This window comes from Tursiops truncatus, chromosome 6 (genome assembly GCF_011762595.2).
Source record: "Tursiops truncatus isolate mTurTru1 chromosome 6, mTurTru1.mat.Y, whole genome shotgun sequence".
NCBI classification, from domain to species: Eukaryota; Metazoa; Chordata; class Mammalia; order Artiodactyla; family Delphinidae; genus Tursiops; species Tursiops truncatus.
In genome coordinates, this window is record NC_047039.1 from 22361822 (window position 1) to 22382408 (window position 20587).

At 50.8% G+C, this 20587-nt stretch overlaps 1 protein-coding gene and 1 non-coding gene across 2 annotated transcripts; both read right to left on the reverse strand.

Moving 5' to 3' along the window:
- Window positions 1-288: 288 nt before the first annotated feature.
- Window positions 289-1859, reverse strand: GADD45G (growth arrest and DNA damage inducible gamma). The gene is made up of 4 exons (XM_004318303.4): window positions 1691-1859; window positions 1328-1429; window positions 986-1199; window positions 289-899 (listed from the first exon to the last, which is right to left on the reverse strand). Exons 1-4 carry the CDS (start codon window positions 1741-1743, stop codon window positions 789-791), a joined length of 480 nt encoding a protein of 159 aa, XP_004318351.1. The 5' UTR covers window positions 1744-1859; the 3' UTR covers window positions 289-788.
- Window positions 1860-20282: 18423 nt separating this feature from the next.
- TRNAE-CUC (transfer RNA glutamic acid (anticodon CUC)) lies at window positions 20283-20355 on the reverse strand. The gene has a single exon. It is a non-coding gene; the product is annotated as a tRNA-Glu (tRNA).
- Between the last annotated feature and the right edge of the window lie 232 nt (window positions 20356-20587).

Here is a 20587-nt window from a genome sequence, read left to right on the forward strand (position 1 = left end):
ATCAGGTTGGATGGCCAGCTGCTGCACTGATGTCTTATCCCAAGTATGCTCCTGTCTTGAGAGTTTAAAATTTTTCCTAAAGGGAGAGAAATAGGAGCAGGGCTCAAGTTCTGCCCTAATACCCAGCTGGCGTCCCCTCCCCCACTTCCAGCACCCCAGGAGCCTGTAATTCAGCCCCAACAGGAAGATGGAACAAGTGCCATCGAGTTCGTGAATTTCAGAAGTCAACAGCCCTGCAAACCACCTCCCCGCAGACAAAGATCCCCTGCCTTCAATAAAGAGAGTAAGTTTGTTTCAGTACGTTTATTGTAAAACTCAAAGCTGCAGCAGCATAATCCTTTAGAAAATGAAGCATCACCCGTGTCCGTTTTGAAACAGCAGTGCATACTGCTAAATCCGTCAGAGCTCCTGTAACTGTTGTACAAGTCCAGGCCGCCTGGCCTTGCCTTTCTCCTCCTTTCTGCCGGGAGTACAGGCTGCTGAGTCACTCCTGCCCGGCCAGTCCGTCCTTCTCGGCCGCGCGGCCAAGGTCCCGCCTCCGGCCTTCCTGGGCGAGCAGCCGCTCCCCACACTTGTAGAGTCCTGGGCTGGGGCCAGCCTGCCCCTGCCGCCGCCGGGCCCCTCCTCGGGAGGGAGCCGCACCTCCTCGCCGCTCTCCACGCGCCCCCGCCTGCCAGTCTCCACGCCGCACTCCGGCGCCCTCGGAGGGCGCATCCACAGAGCCAGCCCCGCGCTAGGCGCCCCGGGGCGTCACCACGTCGATCAGACCAAGGATACCCGCGGGGCTGTCACTCGGGGAGGGTGATATTGGGCACCCAGTCGTTGACGCTGCGACTCTCCTCGCAGAACAGGCTGAGTTTCTCCAAGGCGGGGTCCTTCCATGCGTCCTCGTTGGGGTTCTGCGGGGAGAGCGCAGAGGTCAGCCTGGCTGGCCACTGGCCGATGACGGGGGCGGGGACGACATCGGGACGAAGGCGACACTCACCGAAATGAGGATGCAGTGCAGGTCCCCCGGCGCACCCGCCTCGTCGCCGGTACCCACGATCGCCGCCAGCCTCTGCACGTCGCCCACGCGCACGATGTCTATGTCGTTCTCACAGCAGAACGCCTGGATCAAAGTGAAGTGGATCTGCAGCGCAATGTCGCCCTCGTCCTCCTCGTCGGCAGCCAGCACGCAGAAAGTCACGTTGTCGGGGTCCCTGCGCGGGCGAGCAGGAGGTGGTGAGGTCGGGTCGGGGAGCCCGGGGTGTCCCTCGCCGCCATCTCCCCGGTCTCCCTGCCGCTCCTCCCGCCCCGCTCGCCTTGCCCGGGCCGCGTCTATACTCACACGTTCAGAACTTTGGCGGACTCGTAGACGCCGGCGGTGAGGCAACCCTGGCGTTGCGCAGACAGCAGCAGCTCGTGCAGCGCTTTCCCGGCGCCCTGCATCCTGCGGACGACCCAGCGCCGTGAGCGGGGACTAGCAGGAGGGTGCGCCGGGATCCTCAGGCCCGGGGACGCACCCCCAGCGCCCAAGTCCGGCGCGCCAGTCCAGTGCCGTACCCCCGGCCCAGCCGGCACACTCGCGCCCGGCTCCCACCCAGCGGGTTCCCACCCCAGCGGGCCCGAAGACTGACGCCCAACCAGCCGCGACCAGGGCAGGATCAGGATCCCCGAGCCCAAAGACCTCCGACGCTCGGCGCCGAGCTACCTGGCCGTGCTTTCGGGAACCGTGTCCTGGCCGCGAACTTCTTCCAGAGTCATGTTGCGATTGGCGAGCAGCAAATTATCCACAAGAGGAGAGGGCGGAGCGGACGCGAGCGAAGACAAGAAGGTCTACTACCCAAACCGGCGCGCCTACCACCAGCTAGTTAGACTCGGCGCCGCCGCGCGCCCTTATATAGGCTGGGCCCTTGGCACAGCCAGCTGGCGCGAGCCTGCGCGCCCATTGGCCCGCGCCTGCTTTCTGATGCAAATGAGGCGGCGGCCGGAGGCTCGTGCCAGAAGGCCACGTGGGGAGGGGTGCGGGGGATGACAATGCCTCAAATCTGCCGCTTTTGTCGGGGTGTTACCAGGCAGACTGGAGCCTGCAGATTTCATCTCGCCTTTTTGTTTTTCTTAAGTCCTTAAAAGGAAAAAGTTTTAAAAAAAGAAAAAAAAAACCTTGCTGACTAATAGTACGCTGCAATTTGTGAAACGCACCTTTGTGGAATCTAATGGATTTTTTTTTGCATTTATTTTTGTTGCTACCTTTCTATTTTTTCTTTACTTTAAATTTGGAGTCTATGAGACCATTGCTTTTAAACCGGAACCTAAAGTAAAAACACGCAGCGCTGGCTTTAAGCTTGCAAAAGGCCTGAGTGCAGCCCCCTCCAGCTGACACTACGGCCCAGAGCGCGAGGTTCTCCTAGCACAAACAAGGCCCCTACCCGGGCGAGCTGAAAGGTCCTAGCCAACCTCCCCGCCCGCTGCAGAGCGCTGCGGGGCGCCCGGGCGCGCGAGCAGATTGCGGCCGGCGCACGCGGCTCGTTTGCATTTCTATGGAGGGTGCATAATAGCGGAGATCTGGCGTGTGGCGGTTTGTAGGAGGGACAATCGAGGCTTTCTCTTCATAGCGACACTGTCCACCTGCCGCTGGGTGGGGTAGGAAGGGCCCGCCGCGCGTGGAGGTCGCCAGGCTGCTCGGCGCGTGGGGGTCGCGGCCGCGTGCCGCTCCTGTGCCCCTCGATGCGCGCCCCCTACACGGGCCCTGCTGAACGTTTGCATGTAATGCCGCCCACCCAGTTCTAGCACAAGTGCGGAGCAGCAGTGGGAGTTGGAAGGAACACCTGGCTGCTGCACCGTCTTCACAGCCGGGTGCGCTCCGCCCGGACCTCTAGGCTCCAGGCCCCAAGAGCTTGGGGAACGCGGCTCGGAATCCCTTTCCCGGGGCGCCATCTACAGGCCGGCCGGAAAGACCCTGACCATCTCCCTCCTCCACACTTTCATTGAACTCTAGGGACTTGGCCTCCGGCCCTCTGGTCAAGAAACGGCCCTGGTAGGGTCGGCTGAGCCCGGTCCAAGCTGCACATTAATGAAGGCAGAGTAAGGACTGCAAAACCCACCCAGGGAGGAGGTGGGGACGAAAGGAGACCCCAACCCAGTACTGACAGAGGAAGAGCCCATAATTCTTAGTCTATTTCAAAATGTTTTATTGACTTAAATATGCATATATTAAAAGCTCGTATTCCAGTAATAGAAGAATAAAACTAAACGAGAGCTTGAGAGCGTTTAATAGACATTGCTTGGCTGTGACCATTAAGGACCTATAAGCCTGCACCTTCAGACGGTTCACTCACTGAGCTTATCACTTTTGGTGTCTGCATCTCTCTGCGCTACACTGAAATGCGCGGTGGGGTGCATTCCATTGCACCTCCCCCCTTTTCTAGATGAGGCCTTTGAGACTGGACAGGACAGTTGGCGGACGGAGCGGGTTGATTCGCTGGGAGCCCAGACTGCTTCAAGACAGAGGAAATAACAGGTAAGGAGAACAACCGAGTGTGCTGGCATCTTGCGCCCCCCGGTGACCAGCTGGCAGAGGACAACCGCAAAAGCAGACCTCTTCCTAGATGCCAAGAATTGGGTGTTTGCTCACCTAACATCCCTGAAATCCGACGTGTCTTTTTTTTGGGGGGGGGGGGGGAATATAGCTGATTTACAATGTTGTGTTACTTTCTGCTGTACAGCACAGTGAATCAGTTATACATATACATACATCCACTATTTTTTAGACTCTTTTCCCATACAGGTCATTACAGAGTATTGAGTTCCCTGTGCTATATATACAGTAGGTCCTTATTAGTTATCTATTTTATAAATAGATAGTAGTGTGTATATGTCCATCCCAATCTCCAGTTTATCCCTCCCCCCCTTTCCCCTGGTAACCATAAGATTGTTTTCTAATCACAGGAGCCAGGCAGCACCATGTGGCATTTATTTGCTACCGTTTCCTTTCTTTCTTTGTTGGTGGTATATAAAATAATGGTGTGCCTTGATTGGATAAAATGTATTTATTTTTAAATGATTGAGACTTAGGTATTGCTCTTTTTAAAGTATTAAACATTTCTTAAAATGCGTTACTTCCAGGTCCGTGGGAAATGTTGCAAAAATGAGACTTATCTGACATCTTAGTGCTTACCCTCCCCCCCCCATTTAAACACTAGAAATCTCCCCACACCCCAGCCTCAGCCCCTTCTCCCAGAGGAAGGCCACTGAGGAGCGGGGACAGGAGACAGCATTTCCAGTTGGCACTGAGCCAACCTGGAGGAAGAGGGCTGATTGACAACCCCCTGAGGCTATTCAACTTCACTCACATTTTTAAGGTATTCAGTTTCAGGAAAACTGCCTTTCTGACACAGGATATGGCTTCACATGGGTTTATCAGGTCAGTCTGAATGGCCCAAAAGCCCTCATCTCAATTAGGAAGGAAACATTTTGTCTGGAGGCTAAGTTGGTCCTCCACCAGACCCCCACCCCACCCCACTCCTGCAGTTCAGACAAGTACAGAGGCTGTTGGGTCTGGGACAGCCCATATCCAGTTTGCTGGTCGGACTATAGGAGAGGGGTGGGCAAAGCTGGCACCCCAGTCCAGGTACCTTCAGAAGCCCTCCTGGCCCACCCTGAGATAGAAGACAATTGATGATAGCAAATGCCCACCTGTCCCCCTCTGTTGCCACCACGCCCCCAAACTGCATTCAACGCATGTGTCAGCCTGCTGCAGGCCCCAGCCCTAGGAGCCTGTGATGTCACCCAAGCACCCCTAAATCTTCCTCTGAACCTTAATCGTGAAGGTGATGGTGACTTCATTAACAGGACATCCTCAGAGATGCTCTGTTTTAAAAGCCCTTTGGAAATGTTTAGATTTAGCTGTTTTTATGAACACGTCTCCGTCACTCTCATGGCCTGACTAAAATGTTGGTGGAGATCACCGTTCATTTGGGTATGGAAAGTAGTGGGTTTTAAGTAAGCAGTAAACTTATGAGACAGTCCCTCTTGCAATTTCTGAAATTATTTGCTTTTGGAACATGCGCAAGCCCTGTCATTAAATTGCAGGTTCATTCCCTTTATGAGGACCGGCCCCACAGAGGCTACAGGGCACAGACGGGTTGCCCAGGGCTCCGTGCTGCCTGCAGGTAAGGTTCCTTTAGCCCATAGGATGTCTTAGGAAACGTCCAAGTCATTGCCCCCTTTCAAAAACCAGCAACTCTCATGTAAAATCTGGATGTCCAGCTTCTCTTGGAAAAGATGAAGATTTGGCCACCGTGTGCCTGCAGCCAACACCCCCACCCCCACCACCCCGGTAACCACAAGGTGGAGGGGGGCACTGGGACCCCCAGACTGAGCACTGCTGTTCAGTTCAGCAGAGGCCCCCCCATGCCCCTGCAAAGACACCCAGATGTTTTGTTCATGTATGTTACCTGCTCGTCCCCTTTGCATTTGCAATCTCTGAGAAGAAACTGAAGTTTGAACAGCAAAATATAGGGGCCAGGCTCTTAAAAGATGAGCTCAAATGGAGTGTGCACTGTTTGTGTCCCAGATTCTGCAGGCCGTGTCTCCGATGTTGGCCCAGGGCCGTTGGAGCAATCTGCGTTGGCCCCTTTCCGCGTGGTCCAGACCTTGCTCTCACTCCCCCGACCCCCACCCCATCCAACCCCTTCTCTAGGCCTTCTTGAGTTTTAAGAAGAGTGTTAGGTTTTTTTTCCCAAAAACTCATGGACGGTGGGGTGAACAGCAATAACTCAGTGACAATACTACATTAACTCAGTGAAGAAAGCAAATCTTGGTGCAAGACACAAACCTATTGCTTAAAACCCAACAGCGTCATGGCAAATGCATCCCAAAATCTAACAGGAAAGGTACGGTGCCGCCAGCCCTGCGCCCACCCACTGCCACGCCCTGGTAGCGGTGCAGGCCCCCCCAACCCCAGGTGAAATTTGAGGGCTGTAGATGTGGAGGCTTCAGATGATAGCTGGGACAGCAAGCAGGAAACAGAAAAAGGGAAATCCCCACATAGCACAAGCCGGACCTCTGTGGTCAGTCCCCGTGTGGAGAGGGCTTTCTGGAAGGAGCAGTTATTCTTGGGTGAGCAATTGCATAGCGTGCGTGAGAGTCACATTAGCTCAGTGAAATCCCTGAAATAACTGGGAGAGGGGCGATCGTTCATAGATTTGGTACTTTGTCTATCATGAGTAGGAAATGATCTGCGATACATGTCACAGCCATAGTCAGTGACGCTAGCTGAGAACCCTGACAAGCCACGTATGTGCTGTCCTTCCAGGATTAGCCATGTGCCCAAGTCTTCTGAACCTCAGTTTCGCCCCCTATGAAATGAAGATCTGCCCTTTGCCCTTCGTGAACCTCAAAGGGTGTTTCTAAAGGTCACAACTGGTCACCATTTGGCTCACATTCGGGTTTTGTTTGGTGGGCAGTGCTCTAAAACGACTCACAAATTCAGGTCTGACTTGTTTGTTTGTGTAGGTGGGAGTGGATGGCATGCACTTTCCATATCACTCTAGACATCTCCCAAATATCACATTAGACCTGCTGACACATTTAGTCCCTGCCTGGCTCCAGTAAGCATTTGAGTTTGGGGTAAACTTTCACCAATGTACAGCTAGCTGGAATGCTGTGGTCATCTTTCTGAAAACATTAACATATAGCATATTATAGATTACTAGAGCCACCGAACTTCCTAACTGAAAGCCCTCCTTTATGTTCTGAAAGACAATTTAAAGTGCCTAAATACCCAGAAAGGACAGTAAGATGTTGGAGGCTGCAGTTAGCAGAACAGAACTCGAAGCCAGTTTTTGCTGCTTACTTTACTTTACTTTGACCTTAAGCAAAAAGTTAGTGAATGGTTTAAAGTGTTCATGCTTGTCAACTTATTACATCTACTTTTCTTAAGTTCTCCTAAAGAATTGCATTCAAAAGTGTATATTAGGGACTTCCCTGGTGGTCCAGTGGTAAAGAATCCGCCTTCCGATGCAAGGGACGTGGGTTCAATCCCTAGTCAGAGAACTAAGATCGCACATGCTGAGGGGCAACTAGCCCCTTGTGCCACAACTACTGAGCTTGCACACCTCAACTAGAGAGCCCACGGGTGGCAAACTACAGAGCCCACACGCTCTGGAGCCCACGCGCCACAACTAGAGAAGAGAAAACCCGCACGCCACAACTAGAGAGAAACCCAAGTGCCACAACGAAGAGCCCGTGTGCCACAATGAAAAGATTCTGCATGCCTCAATGAAGATCCCGTGTGCCTGCAACTAAGACCCGACGCAACCAAAATAAATAAATACATAAATAATTTTTTTAGAAAGTGTTTATTTCAAGGAAATGTTTATTGCAGTATTTCTTTTAATGGTGCAACTCAGGAGCCACAATAGAGGCTGAGTGTTAATTCATGGTGTAGGCGTAGAGGAAACATTACAAGACCATAAATAAATTTTTTTTTGTTTTTTTTTGTGGTACGCAGGCCTCTCACTTTTGCGGCCTCTCCCGTTGCGGAGCACAGGCTCCGGACGAGCAGGCTCACGGCTCACGGGCCCAGCATGATCCCACGGCATGTGGGATCTTCCCGGACCGGGGCACGAACCTGGGTCCCCTGCATCGGCAGGCGGACTCTCAACCATTGCGCCACCAGGGAAGCCCTAAATAAATGTTTTGAAGAGTATTTCATGGCATGATAAAGCCTCAGATGGAACTGGGAAAAGCAAGATTCAGATCTGTGTGTTTCTGATTGTGCAAAAACATTTAGTGCACATGACTATCATTGTACAAAGAAATCAAAATAGAAATGGTGGTTATATCTCAATGTAGTGATATTATAGATCATTTTTTTTCCCTCATGATGGTTTTCTGCAATTAGATATTCTGCAATTCAGTTTTATATAATACAAATTGAAACTTCTCACGGATAATAACCTCATCAACCCAACTCCTGCTTCGGGCATTATTCCGAGCGATTTTTGACCATATGGTAACAGATCAAGAAGCCAGCCGTCTGCGGGGCTGTGCTTCTAGGGAGGGAGAGGCAAGAGCAAGACATTTGACTCCTGAGCTACTCATCTTGCCGTTTGATGCAGGTCTGTTCCCAGCTGAGTGAAAATGGTGATATTGCACTCAGAGGTTAACTCTGGAATGACTGGGATGGAGTTTCAGGCCACACACCGGAGGCACGCAGGAGGGCCCAGCAGGCAAATACCTGGGCAGGTGCCTTTCTGCAGACAAGCTGTTCACCAAGGTGTGCATCTTAGCAAGTAGCAATGGATAAAGTTCTTTCACTCCTTCTTTGGCAAAAAATTCTACTTTCCAGAAAGGAATTACAGCAATAAATTAGGAAAATATTGTTTACATAATATATCAGGAATTCCAGAAGTTCAAAATATTTAAGTATTCTCAACCTATTTTGGACTCTTGTAGGTACAATTTGATTATTCGGTGTTGAATGTCATTTATTTGAAAAGAGTGGGGCAACTCTTGAGTGTGTTCTTAGTAGTACTATTGGTATTAAAGTTTTATTTACCAGACTTTTATAGGACTTGCTATGTGCCAGGCACTATTCCAAGCACTTTGAAAACATCATTTAAAACTCACTGTGACCCTCTTAGGGAGGTACTTTTGTCACTATTGTTGGATGAAGAATACAGTGAGGTTAAGCCTTGAAGTGACAAAGACGGACTGCGAACCCAGAGGGGCTGGCTATGGAGTTCCTGCCCGTCACCAAGAGGGGTGAGACAAAATTCTCTGTAAAACCTTTTCTAGAGCCTTTGGGGAAAACCACTTGGTCCACGAAGGATAAGGATATCATCTAATGAAAAGATTTCAAAAAAATACTTGGCTCGCCTTAGGCGCCCCTATCTGACGGTGCCTGTGGTGGATTTCATGATTGCAGGGTGCCATCTTGTGGTCAAGGAGAATATAGCTGGATGCCCTGAAAAGTAGCCTCTTTACACCTTGATCTAAAGCCTTTGTTTCTAGGGAGCCTGCAGACTCTGGTCACACACTTCTGTTAATTTGCAGAAGCAGCGGCCTCATCGATGTGCAGCCTCTGAGAAGTCAGGCAGGTCTAGAGGACGCTCCTGTAGGTTTTTCTACCAGTAGAGATGCAGGGCGTGAACATACAGAGACACACCAACAAAGGGGAAATCAGAGCCAACCACTGGGAACATTGTGTCAGCTGTAATACTCCTGCCCACTTTACAGATGGTAAAACTGAGTTTCAGGGAGACTAATGGCATGCCCAAGATCATACAGCTAATCACAGAGCTGGGATTCTGACTGCCCGCTGCCAGACCTCATGCAAACCTCCTGTTTATGCCACTGCACTGTGGGTAGAACCTGGGCTCACCGCTAGACAGCTCCTCTGAGACACAGCCCATATAGCATATAGCACTTAGCCATGCAGGGGGGGAAGCCCAGTGACTCATATACCTGTTTTCCGTTCAAATTAAAAATGCTCTGAATCTCCCCAGGTCCTTTGGTGTTCTGAACTCCCCTCATCAGCCACATGAAGTGAAATATATGGATTATTTTTTTTCTTACCAACTCATAGGCAAATTTAAACTGGAAGGGACCTACAAGGTACCTTTCTCCAAAATAGTGCCAAGTTTGAGCACAGACAGAACCCCACAAGACGTCCACCTCAGAAAAGGGTAGCTCCACGGGCTGGTGTGCTCCTGACTCATCCGCCTCCATCTGTGATCATACTCTTGGCAGTAATAGCAGTGCCAGCTCCTTCATCTCCAAAGGACTCAGCTCCAACCCAGACCTGCAGCATCAGCTTCCCCCAGGAGCTTGTCAGCAGTGCAGAGCCTCAGGCTGTGCCCAGCCCTCCAAACTGAGAATCCTCATCTTAGTAAGATCAGGGTGATGCCTGTGGCATGCAGGTGTGTGATGCGCTGCTGGAGCCACTGGCCAAGGGTGATGGACGTGAACCAGGCCAAGAGACGGGGTGGGAGAGGGGACTTACCTGCCTTCCAGGTGGCAGGAACACCAGGAGGGCACTGTAAAGTGGACAGTGCAGCACAGGCTGAGGACAGAAAGGACAGCTAAAATCAAGGAGCCATTCCGGACTATAATAGGTTTGGGATATTTGAGGCACCCAGCAGAGGCCACAGTGGAACAGTGGAGGACGTGGGACATCTGAACTGGATGCACAGCCTTGAGACTCATCAAAGCCATGGCCATTTGCCAAATGACCTCTGAATTGGAGAAAGGGGAAGGTGGCAAGCAACTAGTCTCCCCTCCCAAGTCCACTCCCCCTTATTGCATGGAATAAAGTTCCGCCTTTGCAGGGGGTCTCCCGGGTGGACGTTGCATTCCCGATCTCCCTTGTCACCAGACCCTGCTCTGGCCAACGGAGTATGAACTTGCATGTCACTTGCTCAAACAGGAATTGCTTTCTATCAACGTCAGTTTTTTCCTCCCTGGGGCTGTGGTGCAAGAGGGGAGAGGGCAGCATAAGGACAGTCCTGGGTCCCCACCTGACCATGTAGACCCAGACTGTCATTGTGGAGAGAGACATAAGCTGTGTTCGGTCGCTGTGTTTTGGAGATCTTTTTAAACTTTTTAAATTTTGATGAAACTTCAGACACAGGAAAGTTGCAAGCATAGCACAACAAAGCATTCCTGTGTATCCTTCAGCCAGTTCCCCCATGTCACTACATTTGTTTCATCCTTTTCTCTCTTTCTCAAATATACATATTTTTCTGAACCACTTGAGGGTAAGCCTCGGGCACGCTGCCTCTTCACCACTGTATATGTCAATATTTCCTACAAACAAGGATATTCTCCTGATTCCATAAACCATAGCAAAATAATCAAAACCAGAAAACTAACGTTGGCAGAGTTGAAGCTACCATCTAGTATACAGACCACAGTGCGATTTTGTCGATTGTCCCAGTGATGTCCTTTACAGCCCAGGAAGCCCAGGATCACAGCACCGTCCATTGTCATGTCTCTTCAGTCTCCTTTAGTCTGAAATAGCTCCTTAGTCTGTTTCATGACATGGATCTTATTTGATATCAAAGTCTTAAGAGTTCAGCCCCTGATGTTGCAGACTGTCCCAGGACTTGGGTTTGTCTGCTGTTCCCTCATGATTTGATTCAGGGGATGCAGGTGGCAATGTCTTGTCCTCCTCCGGACAAGTATCATTATGTGCTTTCATCAGTCTGTTCTTATTCATGGTCCCATATTGGTGGTCGTTTGATCAAGGTGGAGTCTTCCATATTTCTCCAACATAAAGTCACCATTTTACCCTTTCCAATTCATGAGTGCTCTGCAGGGAGATGTAGGGGGTCATTCAGCAGTTTAGACAGCACAGTAACTACTGCAAATGCAGAGACTCTGCTGACTCAGCAGCAAATCCAGGCTCCTTGGTCTGAGGATAGTTATTAGGAATCTTATACATTCACATCCCTCCCTTGGTATTTTGGATAGGCAGGAAATTTTTCCTAGTTTCCCTGGACTCCCATTAAACTTTAATATTAATTTTTTAATAGCCCAGAAGGGAGCCTGGGTGGTGTATTTCCACTTTGCCAGAGAAGTCCACAGCAGGACAGGCATAGTTTCTGGACAAGAGGACTGAGAGCTGCTCTATCCCTTAGGATGCTTTCAGCCTCCACAACAGGTGATGCAACCCCGAGGGACTGAACGGGGCTGCCCTGCCCAGCTGCTCCCTTTGTCCTGAAACCCCATAGGGACTGACCCCTCTTTTCCAACAGTCCCACCTGGAGACTCAGCCCCAGTGGGAGCAACGTTCATGCTGGCCCAGGAAGCGAGGACAAACGAGGAAGAGGCCGGCAATGTTACCGTATCAGGTGGCTAAAGACCAAACGCTGGCTCAGGGCCCAGGCTTCAGCCCCTGCTCCCCCACCATCCCCTCCCCACTCAGCTCCAGCAGCCTCTGCTGTTCCCCAACTCTCAGCACATTTTGAGGTCACCTCTGCTCCTGCTGTCCCCACCTCTCCCCTCCCACACCTCTCAGTGAGACCTGGCACAGGCCAAGTCAGGACACTCTGCCCCAGGGGGAGGGGGTGTCCTGGCCTCTCTCCTTCCCTGATGGTAATGCCTCCATCATGACGATGATGTGCTTGGCCTTTGACCTTCACATGTCCCTGGATCACATCCCACACCTAGGCATCTCCTCCTGCAAAGCACACCTAGGCATCTCCTCCTGCAAAGCCATCCAGCCCAAGTCCTGGCTAGAAGGGAAAATCTAGTGTCCTGATCACCCTGGGGCACCCACACACACATGCCTTCCAGGGCACACCAGCCTGCGTGACCATGTGTGCCCGACATGACTGTGTGTGTGTGTGTGTGTGTGTGTGTGTGTGTGAGAGAGAGAGAGAGAGAGAGAGAGAGAGAGAGAAAGAGAGAGACAGAGACAGAGACAGAGACAGAGAGACAGAGATGATGCTTGCAACACAAAGCACATCAGCCCACCAGGAGGCTAGGCCACCCGCACTCAGTGCTCCGCCAAGCAGTCTGCAGGACACTGTTGTCTTCTGAAGTGCAGCCCCATTTGCAACCCCCAATAACCCAGAAACCCTGGGGGTGCGTGCAGAGAAGGCCCCGTCCAGCAGCTGGGTGAGAGCAAGCCTCTGAGAAAGTTCGACTGTCCACCACATGGCTGCTGCCCTCCCCAGTGCTCAGAAGCCAGTGTGGTCCAGGGCGCTGGTCAGTTCAGAGCCCGGAGGCCCTCCCTGTTTCCAGGGCGGGGGAGCACGGGCCCCTGAGTCCCACTGCCGACAGAGTCTCCACGGGCTGAACTCTGCAGGGTCAGAAAGCATTTCCTAAGGAAGATCCATGTGTCCCAGAACAATCCTTACTGGTCCTCCCCAGAGGCCAGCTCTGCTTTAACCCAGAGGACAGGAGCAGGCAGGCAGTCCTGCCCATCTTGGCCATAATCATTAGTTGAGCACGTACTACGCTCAAGGCAGTGAGCTGGGGCTGGGGTTGGGCAGGACACGGGCTCTGACTGCAGGAAGTCCACGTCCAGCACCCCGATCCCTGCTGATCATCACCGCCTCCCTCTTCTTGCAACCCCTGACAGGAGCTCCCCAAAAGTCAAGGAGGCAGGCATGCAAGGGGGTAAGGAAGAGGCTGAAAGAGGCACGGGTGTCAGGTGAGGGACAGTCCACACTGCTCTCGCAAGCACAAACTCACAAAGTTGGATTCAACCTGGCAGGTCAAGGAGGGGACATGTGAACGGGGCGGGGGGTGGGGTGGGGGGAGGGGTTCTGCCACACCCAGGGGAAAGATAAAGCTCTGGATCAACTTCTCAAACTAATGCCTGATGGAACCCTCCCTGGGTAGAAGGGATGGTGGCAAGAGACATGCGCCATTTTTTTTTTTTTTTTTTTGCGGTACGCAAGCCTCTCTCTGTTGTGGCCTCTCCGATTGTGGAGCACAGGCTCCGGACGCGCAGGCTCAGCGGCCATGGCTCATGGGCCCAGCCGCTCCGCGGCATGTGGGATCCTCCCGGACTGGGGCACAAACCCGTGTCCCCTGCATCGGCAGGCAGACTCTCAACCACTGCGCCATCAGGGAAGCCCACATGCTCCATTTTTAAATAGGTTTGGGAAATGTGGGGTTAAAGGAAACCCGGTGCTGCCCTGCAGGATTTATCAAAGCTGTTACCCTATCACAGTGTATCTGGAACCTCCGAGAGAGAGGTGAGGGCCTGCCACAATGCCAGACTTACTTGACCGCAAACCCTTTGTCGTGGATCATACAACCAGGGTTCCATGGGGCACAGCATGGGGGTACAGGTCCCCAGTGTCTCCCAGCCCTGACACTGTGAGGCGTTTGTCCCCGGGCATCCCCATCAGCTGGGAACTTGCTAGAAATGCAAATTCTCAGCCCCACCTGAACCTCCTGAATCGGAAGCTCTGGACGTGGGATGGGCAATCTGTTACAGCAAACCCTCCAGGGGATTCTGATGCTGCTCCAGGCTGTGACACCCTCCTCAAGGAAACTGGGATCTGGAAGATGGGGAGGAGTTCTCCAAAAACAATAACAAGGAGTAAATGAATTTTAGGGGCCTTTCCCTTGAGCTGATAGTAGGTGGGTGAGGGGCCATGCCGCCAAGCACAGGGCCACTCTGCGGGGTGATGCACTGCCCACCCCCTGGCTCTGGGTGCCTATGGCCACTTTCCTCCCTCATGCAACCAGTCACCACCAGGACCAGGAAAGCCTGGTAGGGGCACTGTGCACACTGGACATCATGCAGGGATGGAGACCTTCCCTCCGCCAGGGTCAGGACTGCAGACCTCCGTTCACATGGGCTCAACCAGCCGGGAGCCCAGCCTGAGCCCCAGCTTCTGTCTGTGGCGTGAGGCTTGGGCAGAGAATGTGCCCAGTGAGAGGGGGAGCAGAGCCGACCTCACCCGGGCTCCCAGACACAGATGTCACCACCCCCGTCACCCCACGCAAAGTGCACACTCTGATGGAACTTTTATTGCTGATAATTGGACCAAGCTAAGCAGAAGTAACATGGTGATCCCTGGCAGGCTGCTTCTGTGGCAGCTGCTCAGGTGACATCCAGGGGACAATCTGAGGCTAAGGCCAGCTGTCCACTCCCCACCCCCACGCCTCTCCCCCAGGCCAGGCAGGGGCTGGCTGCATGATCACCCCACAACTCAACTAGCAAGGGCAGGGGGACATTTTGCAGACTTCATGGATGTTAAAAACAAAGACCACTCTAGCACCTTCTTGATCACTTCTTAAATCCCAGAAGGTTCCAACAAGGGTTCCCTCCACCCTCAATCGTATGACTTATTTAGAAATTCTCCCCTTAACACAAGGGGTCTGATATTTGGAAAGCGTTTCTCATGATTTTGGTCTAAATACACACACATACAATTTCAAACAGTAGCATTCACTCAAATTTTTAGGAGCATGTTGGGAAGTACAATTTATACCCTGATGCCCACAGACATTTTTTTGTTTTGTTTTTTTGTGGTACACGGGCTTCTTGCTGTTGTGGCCTCTCCCGTTGCGGAGCACAGGCTCCGGACGCGCAGGCTTAGCGACCATGGCTCATGGGCCCAGCTGCTCCGCGGCACGTGGGATCTTCCCGGACCGGGGCATGAACCCGTGTCCCCTGCATCGGCAGGCAGACTCTCAACCACTGCGCCACCAGGGAAGCCCCCACAGACATAGTTGAACTAACCAAGGCAGGGACAGAAATAAAGGCAGGGGGAACACAGTGGGCCCAGCCACAACCTGCCCAGAGACCTCCATGACCACCGCCTTCAGCTTAGACCGGGTGGCTCCAAGCCTCAAGTCCAGCTAGCACATGGAGCCTCCCAGGTGGTGACACTGCCACCCAAGCAGGACTTAGGATGCAGAAACCGAACAGCCTAGATGTCTGGGAATGGCAGAAAAGATAAATTTAAAATTGCACATTCCAGGTCATTTTTGTGAAAGCAGGGCAGCGCTCCAGAAACAGGTGGGCAGTTCTCACCACGAGTGAACCTCGCATTCAAGGCTCCGGCCTCTGTGTGTGCTTAATTTGAGACCCTGCCCCAGCAGCAAGGTCCTCTGGCCCCTGAGGGGCCAGCCAGGGGCACAGCCTCCATTCCACCTGTGAACCATGGGCAGAACGGGTGGGTTGGCAGCAGGGTCCCCCGACCCCCCCTCCCCTGTAGGGGAACACCTGGACCTTGGATTTTGTCCGCTGTGAATGGCATCACAGAATGTGTGCAACTGGACTAATTCCTGTAAAGTGACAATGTTGATAGCATTCACATCACATCCTCTTAAACGTTTGCAGTTGTTCACCTGAATCCAACTGGAATAGACTCTCCCTGAGTCAAGAAGGTCCTTCTGTGATGATATTTCCTTTCTTTATGTCATTCACAGCAGCAATAATAGAAATAATGATGTCAGTTGAGCACTTACATATCAGGTGCCGTGCTGACCGTTTTACATTCATACTCTCACTTAATATTGATAACAGTCCAGTAAGGTAGCACTCCTATCGTTACCATGCCAATCAATGGGGAAACTGAGGCTCATGGTGTTATGTAATGTGCCCAGGGCCCCAGCAAGTAGTCAGGACTGAGCCCTGGCTTCTGACCCCAGAGCCCACCTCCCTTCTTCTTTTTTTTAAATTGAAGTATAATTGACATATAACACTGTGTAAATTTGAGGTGTACAATGTGTTGGTTTGATACATTTGTATGTTGCGATATGATTACTATAGTATCATTGGTTACCACCTCCATCTTGTCACATAATTATCATCTTCTTTTGTGTGTTGAGAACAGTCGGGATCTGGTCTCTTAGCAACTTTGATGTTTAAAAAAAAAAAAAAAGCCCACACTCCTACTTATCTTGGAGTATTGCCAGACTCTTAAAGTTGGAAGAACTCTTGTTTGAACGCATAATCAGAAGTGAGAGAAGCTGGGTGATCATTTGTTCATTCATCAAATAGTGTGAGAAGCTGGTTAGACATGTGTCAGTAAGAGGAAGGGCCACGGTGCTGTCATGAGCAGATCTAACACCACGGCGCTTGGGGATGGGGAGTTCATTTCTCTCTCAGATGAGTTCTGAGGTGAGCAGGCCAGTGGGACCAGGTTAGTCCTGGGTTATTTTCCACCATCCCCTGCAGCAGTAGTATCCAAAGTGGCTGGTCTGAAACTAGATAAGAAACTTGCACCAGACATGAATCGACATGGTGCTTCCTTCATCGAGAAAGTCCTGTTTACAAAGAAAGCATTACCTGAACTAAACAATGTACTTGGCAATGCAGTTGCTCTGCATTCTTGCACTAGCTCCATCTCTCCTCGTGGGTGTAGCAGTTACAGACTAGTCCAAGGAGCGTACTTTGTGTGGACCCCACGGCACCCCTGTCCACCTGAGATTGCCACACCCTCTGCCCAAGCTCATAGGTCACTTCTGCTCCTGCATTCTGTGGCTGCAAACTTAGACATGTGTCACAGCTCACTGCAAGGCTGTGAAAGATGAGCCATGTGTTGGATCAAAAGAGGTCACCTGGCCCCATGGACCTGTGTCCAGGAGGAGAAAAGTCCTGAGGATCCCTGTGTCTCTTACCTGTTCCTTTCTGCATGTTGGCGTGTGGCTCCCCACTGCAGATGGGTGTGGAGGACATTTCTGTTCTACTTTACTTCTAGTCACCTAGGAAGACCACACTTCCTGCTACCTTGAAGTTAGGACCCTAAATCCAATGGCTGGTGTCCTTGGAAGAAGAGGGCACTTTGGACACGACCGCACAGAGGAAGAGCCCACATAAAAACAGACGAGAGATTGGAGTGATGCAAGCCAAGGAACACCAAGGCCTGCGGGAGCACCAGAGCCTGGAAGAGATTCCGTGCTGAGCCCCTAGAAGGAAGCAGACCCACCAACACCCTGATTTCAGACACTGGCCTCTGGAACCTGAGAGAATAGATTCTTGTTGTTTAAGCAGCCCAGTCCGTGGTACTTTCTTACAGCAGCCCCTGTAAACTCGTACAATCCCTAAAGGACCTTGTGGTGGTTTTAAAACATGTCCAAAAATTCTAGACATGACTTCCAACAAAAGATGGAGCCCATTCCCCTCAGCTCAAGCATGTGACTTGCATCTGAGGAACAGAACATGGTAGAAGAGATGCCACGTGTCTTCTGAGGTCAGGGCATAATAGGTGTCCCTAGGGCCCCAGCCACCGTGCTCTGAGGAGGCCCACACCACAAGGGGAGGCCACACATCCTGGCCAACAGTGCCAGCAGAAGTCCCAGCCAAAAGCCAGCGTCAGCCTCCAGATGTGGGAGTAGGGAATCGGAGATGACCAAGCCACAGTGGCCGTCACCCCCTGAGAAGCCCTGAAAGGACGCACCCACTTGGCCAAGGAGCCCCAGCCCACAGGGGCGGTGAGCAAAGCATTGCTGTTGCTCCACAGCACTCGGCTTGGGGATATTTTTTATACGGCAGTGAAGAACTGAAGCAAGGGACGCACCACGGAGAAGAGAACAGGAAAGACCATAGAATTATGGTCTTTATCGTAACAGGTGCACGGGGGAAACTACAGGACAAGCGGAAGAGCCCTGACTGGAGAGGAGATTTCTGCACAGTGTGCAGAAACACAATCGAAAGACAGATCCCAATTCTCAGAAACCCTACCACCTAAATCCAAGGGAAGGAAATGCTCTCCTAGTGGCCCCAGTAACATGGATGCCTCCTCTCTCACAAGGAGCCAGGAGTAAGAAAGAGCCTCCCAGGTGTCCCCACCTCCATCATGCCAAGGCCAGACTGGCCCAGGAGACAAGGCGTGTCTGCCCCACAAAGCATGTATCAGGTGTGCGCTGTGTGCTTCCAGAGCAGAATGAGGGCGTCCAGGCACAAAGCACAGCACAGTGTGCTGGGTGATTTGTAGCCCAACCGTCCTGGTGGCTAACTCCTCCATGGACAGAATATCCTATGAAGGTCTGCAGCTGGCCTGGGGCCCAGGGACATTTAAGCATAGACAGTAAAAGGCTGAGACACATACACTTATTTATTTGTCTCCGGAAATACTTTGTGGCAGCTTACAAATAAACACACAATTCTGTGCTGCAAGATGAAACATAACTACAGTGAGAAATTTGAGGCAAAAGAAAGCAAAGAAAGACTGGTAGGTGGTGGCAGTGGCAGCCCAGTGCCAAAGGACAGAAACAGGCCCAGAGAAAGATCCAGGTAGCATCTCCTGTATGCTTAAGTGCCAAACATGACATCTCACCAGAAGCACAGAGACAGAGAGACAGTGAGAGAAAGAACAACACAGACAGACTCTCCAAGAAAACCAGCCCTAAACCTCGACCAACCTATTGCCCCAGGATCTCAGAAATCCATTCAAGGTAAGTCCTACTGAACAGGGATTATCCCTCTGAGACAGGCCAGCTTGAAAGATGGATTTGATTCCACCTGGATTCCAGAGTGTTAGGGAGACTTTAGCAACATGTCTCAGCCTTGCTACACTCTTTTAAGTGAGATGAATTTCTCATAACTTTTTCCAGAAAATGAGTCAACATGGAGTCCTGATTTTCAGGCAGTGTGGTATGGAATCCCAAATGCTTAAAGTAAATGTCATACAAAAAATAGTTTAATGGAGAAGCAAAATGACAGCCATACTTCTTACCACCCTGAGCTGGAGGTGTCCCTTAAAACAGTGTTCCCCAAACCTTTCTGGCACCAGAGACTGGTTTCGTGGAAGACAATTTTTCCACGGACCCGGGGGTAGGGGGATGATTTCAGGATGATTCAAGTGCATTACATTTATTATGCACTTTATTTCTATTATTATTACATTGTAATATATAATGAAATAATTATACAACTCACCATACTGCTGACAGGAAGCGGAGCTCAGGCAGTAATGCAAGCAATGGGGAGCGACTGCAAATACAGATGAAGCTTGGCTCGCTCACCCACCCCTTATCTCCTGCTGTGCAGCCCGGTTCCGGTACCGGTCCGTGGCCAGGGGTTGGGGACCCCTGCCTAAAAACATCCTTCGGTTCTCAAGTAACAATCACCAGGATTAATGTTAAATGGGTCCAGATCCATCTTATTCCAGATCAAATTCATGTCAGGTGTCCAGGAAATGGCCATGATTTCAATTGTTATTGTAAAGAGCATTATTTAAAAATCAATGTACTCCATTTAAAAAGCATCTTCTGTCCACTCTCGCCACTTTTCTTCAACATTGGAGGTTGTTCGATTTTCTGGGGCTGCGGTAACAAATTACAGCAAACTCAGTGCCTTAAAACCACATATATATTTTTTACTATTTATATATTTATTTTTTATTTATTTATTTTGGCTGCGCCAGATCTTAGTTGAGGCATGCGGACTCTTAGTTGCGGGATGCATGAGGGATCTAGTTCCCTGAACAGGGATCGAACACGGGCACCCTGCATTAGGAGAGTGGAATCTTACCCACATTTAGTTTTTAACTTTTTATTTTATATTGGAGTATAGTTGATTAACAATGTTGTGATAGTTTCAGGTGTACAGCAAAGTGATTCAGTTATACATATACATGTATCTATTCTTTTTCAAATTATTTTCCCATTTAGGTCATTACATAATATTGAGCAGAGTTCCCTGTGCTATACAGTAGGTCCTCCTTGTTGGTTATCCATTTTATTTTATATTTTTTAATATTTATTTATTTATTTATTTGCCTGTGCTGAGTCTTAGTTACGGCATGCTGGATCTTTAGTTGCAGTACATGGGATCTTTAGTTGTGGTACATGGGATCTTTAGTTGTGGCATGTGGGATCTGTTCCCTGACTGGGGATTGAACCCAGGCCCCCTGCATTGAGAGTGCAGAGTCTTAATCATTGGACCACCAGGGAAGTCCCTGGTTATCCACTCTAAATACAGCAGTGTGTACATGTCAATCCAAAACTCCCTAACTATCCCTTCCCCTGACCCTTCCCCCCTGCTGGTAACCATAAGTTCATTCTCTAAGTCTGTGAGTCTGTTTCTGTTTTGTAAATAAGTTAATTTTTATCATTTCTTTTTAGATCCCACATATAAGCCATATCATATGATATTTCTCTTTCTCTGTCTGACTTACTTCACTCA